The sequence below is a fragment of the Rhincodon typus genome, unplaced genomic scaffold (genome assembly GCF_021869965.1).
Source record: "Rhincodon typus isolate 14 unplaced genomic scaffold, sRhiTyp1.1 hic_rhity00003338, whole genome shotgun sequence".
NCBI lineage: Eukaryota > Metazoa > Chordata > Chondrichthyes > Orectolobiformes > Rhincodontidae > Rhincodon > Rhincodon typus.
In genome coordinates, this window is record NW_025968976.1 from 6,620 (window position 1) to 10,578 (window position 3,959).

Consider the following 3,959-nt stretch of genomic DNA (forward strand, 5'->3'; position numbering starts at 1 on the left):
GGGTAAATATAAGCCCCCCGGGGTCACCAGGGAAACAGCTCTCGTCTCCCCTTCTGGTAGGGGCAGTCAGAAAAGACGTCCACAGGAGGTGACCAACTGACATGGAGGCCCTCTGTTCCACTCCAGCATTCCCTCAACTCCCACAAGGTCCAACAGAAAATGGATCAAAGACACAGGGTGGAGGGTCTTGAGGCGGGGGCTGATGGCCTCTTATTTTTCCCTCATAAAGCCTGTTACACAGGAGCAGGAGGAGGCCATTCAGCCCCCTCCTCGAGCCTGTTACACAGGAGCAGGAGGAGGCCATTCAGCCCCCTCCTCGAGCCTGTTACACAGGAGCAGGAGGAGGCCATTCAGCCCATTTCTCAAGCCTGAATAGTCCAGTAGGAGCATCTTCCCTTCCGCTTACTGACCATGGTAACTGTCTAAGTCACCAATGACAACGAACCACTCCTGGCACAGTCTTGCCAACCTACCTGTGGGATCCCCAGCCAATCATCAGCCTGTTGCATGGCTTCCCTGGCATTTTCCACTGGCTTTGTACCATCCCAGGTCTCCCAGTCCGGGCACAGCCCTAGAGTGAGATAGATCACAGTCAATGTCACCAATCACACACACAGCCTGGGGATTGGGGGTAGGACAAGATATTGGGGAGTGTGGGGAGGAAGGAGTTTGGGGATGAAGAGAGGGAGAGAGGCCTAGGAGATTGGGAGGGGGTGTTGGAGGCAGGACAGGAGAGTGGGGAAGGGGCAGATTGGGGGAGGATCAGGAGAAGGGGAGTTTGGGGAGGGGACAATTGGGGATGGGGGGGCAGGATAGGAGATTCGGGGAGCTTGGGGAAGAGATATGGGGAAGTGGTATATTGGGGAAGGGGAGTTTGGGGGAGGACGGAAATTGGGAATGGGGCAAGGGAGACTGGGGAACGGGCAAGATCAGGGACGGGGGAGATGGGTCAGGTAAGGAGATTGGGGAGGAGTGATTGTGGGGAGGTGTAGCTTTGGGTTTGTGGTTTCGGAGGGCGCTAAGGGAAAGAGAGGGTGTCCTCACCAGGGGCACAGCTGTCCACCAGGGCACCCAAGGCTTTCCCACTTTGCCAGTCTTTGCTGAAGTTGGTGATTGGAATTTCGGGCAATTTGTTCTGAATCCATCCCAGCAGCCTCTGCTTCGGGGTCTGTTTCTTGGCTTCATCGTCCTCCTCATCCCACATCGGCATGGAGATAGAGTAATGCAGAATGAGGGTCCATATCAAACCCAGGATCAGCTTCAGGTTCCCGTCTACAATCGCCTTACTATCTGCAAAGACAGAAACAGGAAAGCAACAAAATCACAACTGAGTATCCTCTGCTTCCCGATCCTTGACCAGGGAATACAGGGCGAGGCAGGGCAAGCCACCAGAAACAAAGGCCATTTGTCAGGGCCACCGCATTGGCCGGCCAGTGAAAAACAGGGGACGGGGCGGGTGTCTGTTTGGTAGGAATGACAGAAGCAGGAAAATATACAGTGAAGCCGAAATGAGGAAGTGATCGAGAGATACAAGAACAAACACAGGCCATTCAGCCCCTCATGTCTGCACCATTCAATGAGATCATACCTGATCTGATTATGCTCAGGTGACTTCCTTCCCTGTGTAACCTTCATTTCCTTTATTCTCTCTCTCAGTCTTGAATACCATTAACAACGCAGCCTCAACAGCCCTCTGTGGTAACGTATCCCACAGATTCACCAACCCCACCACTGAGAGAAGAAACTCCTCCTCATCTCTGTCTTCAGTAGGTAACTCCTCACTTGGAGATGATGGCCTCTGGTCCATAAAGGTCCCATAGGTGTACAAAATGATCAGAGTTATAGATAAAGTGGACAGCCAGAGACTTTTTCCTAGGGTGGAGGTAGCTATTACGAGGGGGCATAGTTTTAAAGTGAGTGGAGGTAGATATAGGGGAGACGTCAGAGGTAGGTTCTTTACTCAGAGAGTGGTCGGGCCGTGGAATGCATTGCCAGAGAGGGTAGTGGAATCGGCCTCATTAGGGGCATTTAAGCGGCTATTAGATAGGCATATGGATGATAGTATAAGGTAGGGGTGGAGGTTAGGTAGACCTTATTTAGCGTAAAAGTTCAGCACAACATTGTGGGCCGAAGGGCCTGTACTGTGATGTACTGCTCTATGTTCTATGTTCTAGACTCTCCCACGAAGGGGAAGCCTTTTTATTTCTATTCATTTTTGTGGGATGTGGGCATCGCTGGCTGGGCCCAGCATTTCTTGCCTATCCCTAGTTGCCCTTGAAGGGGCGGTGGTGAGCTGCCTTCTTGAACCGCTGCGGCCCACCTCTCCACACCTCCCTCCGTCAAGTCACTCTAAGAATCGGCAATTTGGAGACAGCAGGCAGACTGCAGATGCTGGAAGCTAGAGTCAATAAGTGGGGAGCTGGAAAAGGACAGCAGGTCAGACAGTGTCCGAGGAGCAGGCAAGTCAGCATTTCAAGCTGAAACCCTTTCGTCAGGTCTGCCAGTTCAGAGAAAGGTTTCCCCAGACTGATCCTTGGAATGAGACATGTTGTTTCATGGGGAAAGGTCAGATTGACTGGGCTTGTATCCACTGAAGTTTAGAAGAGTCAGAGGAGATTTTGCTATACAAAACCCTGGTTCGGCCACATCTGGAGTATTGTGTCCAGTTCTGGTCACCTCATTACAGGAAAGATGTGGAAGCGTTGGAAAAGGTACAGAGGAGATTTACCAGGATGTTGTCTGGAATGGAGGGAAGGTCTTACAAGGAAAGGTTGAGAGAGCTAGGGCTTTTCTCTTTAGAACGACGAAGTATGAGAGGTGACTTGATAGAGGTGTACAAAATGATAAGCGGTATAGATAGAGTGGACAGCCAGAGACTTTCTCCTAGGGTGGAGGTAGCTATTACAAGGGGGCACAGTTTTAAAGTGAGTGGAGGTAGATATAGGGGAGACGTCAGAGGTAGGTTCTTTACTCAGAGAGTGGTAGGGGCGTGGAATGCATTGCCAGAGAGGGTAGTGGAATCGACCTCATTAGGGGCATTTAAGCAGCTATTAGATAGGCATATGGATGATAGTATAAGGTAGGGGTGGAGGTTAGGTAGACCTTAGGTTTAGGGTAAAAATTCGGCACAACATTGTGGGCTGAAGGGCCTGTACTGTGCTGTACTGTTCCATGTTCTATGAGACTTGAGAAAAGCATATCAAATCCCGTAGGGAGGAAATCAGTGGATGTGGATCCTGTTACACTGGAAAAGGCAGAGGCCATTCAGCCCTGTCCAAAACAAGGAAGTATCACATTGCCACCCCACTCGCTTCAGGGGCTGCATTTCAGAAGCAGAGGACAAACCAGAGCTCAGTAATGTCACTGGGTCTGGCTTCCTCTGTCAAAGGGACACACCCTCCGCCGCAAACCCAAAGTAACAGAAATATTGTGGGGTGTGTCACACTCGAGTTTAAACAAGCAAGGGCTGGTTCAAATCAAAACTCAACTTCAAGATATTATCCTGGGGAAACAAATAGAGTTCAGCAGTCCCAAGGGACAATTAAAACTTCCAACTGGCCTGCAGCAATTAACTTCTCACTATCCTCTGGCTACACGTCTTGTCTGAATCACTTTTCTCGTCATGTTGACAAACTCAGACACAACCACAGTAACATACATTCCCCAAACAGTTAGCTATAAACTTGTACATCTCCATTAACGGACATCCCCACCAGTACTGTACCCCAGTGTTATACAGCGACAGACCTATCCCCACCAGTACTGTACCCCAGTGTTATACAGCGACAGACCTATCCCCACCCAGTACTGTACCCCAGTGTTATACAGCGACAGACCTATCCCCACCGGTACTGTACCCCAGTGTTATACAGCGACAGACCTATCCCCACCGGTACTGTACCCCAGTGTTAGACAGTGACAGACCTGTCCCCACCGGTACTGTACCCCAGTGTTATACA

At 50.5% G+C, this 3,959-nt stretch overlaps 1 protein-coding gene across 1 annotated transcript in view; it reads right to left on the reverse strand.

Moving 5' to 3' along the window:
* The window catches only part of LOC125481728 (filamin-A-like), a gene marked incomplete at its 3' end in the record, with an annotated part of 17,960 nt that overhangs the window by 6,461 nt on the left and 7,540 nt on the right, over positions 1-3,959 (reverse strand). The window contains exons 3-4 of the mRNA XM_048593626.1: positions 1,045-1,290; positions 474-571 (exon numbers count right to left, since the gene is read on the reverse strand). Of these exons, the coding sequence (XP_048449583.1) occupies positions 474-571; positions 1,045-1,290 (344 nt within the window). The remainder of the gene's footprint in view (positions 1-473; positions 572-1,044; positions 1,291-3,959) is intronic.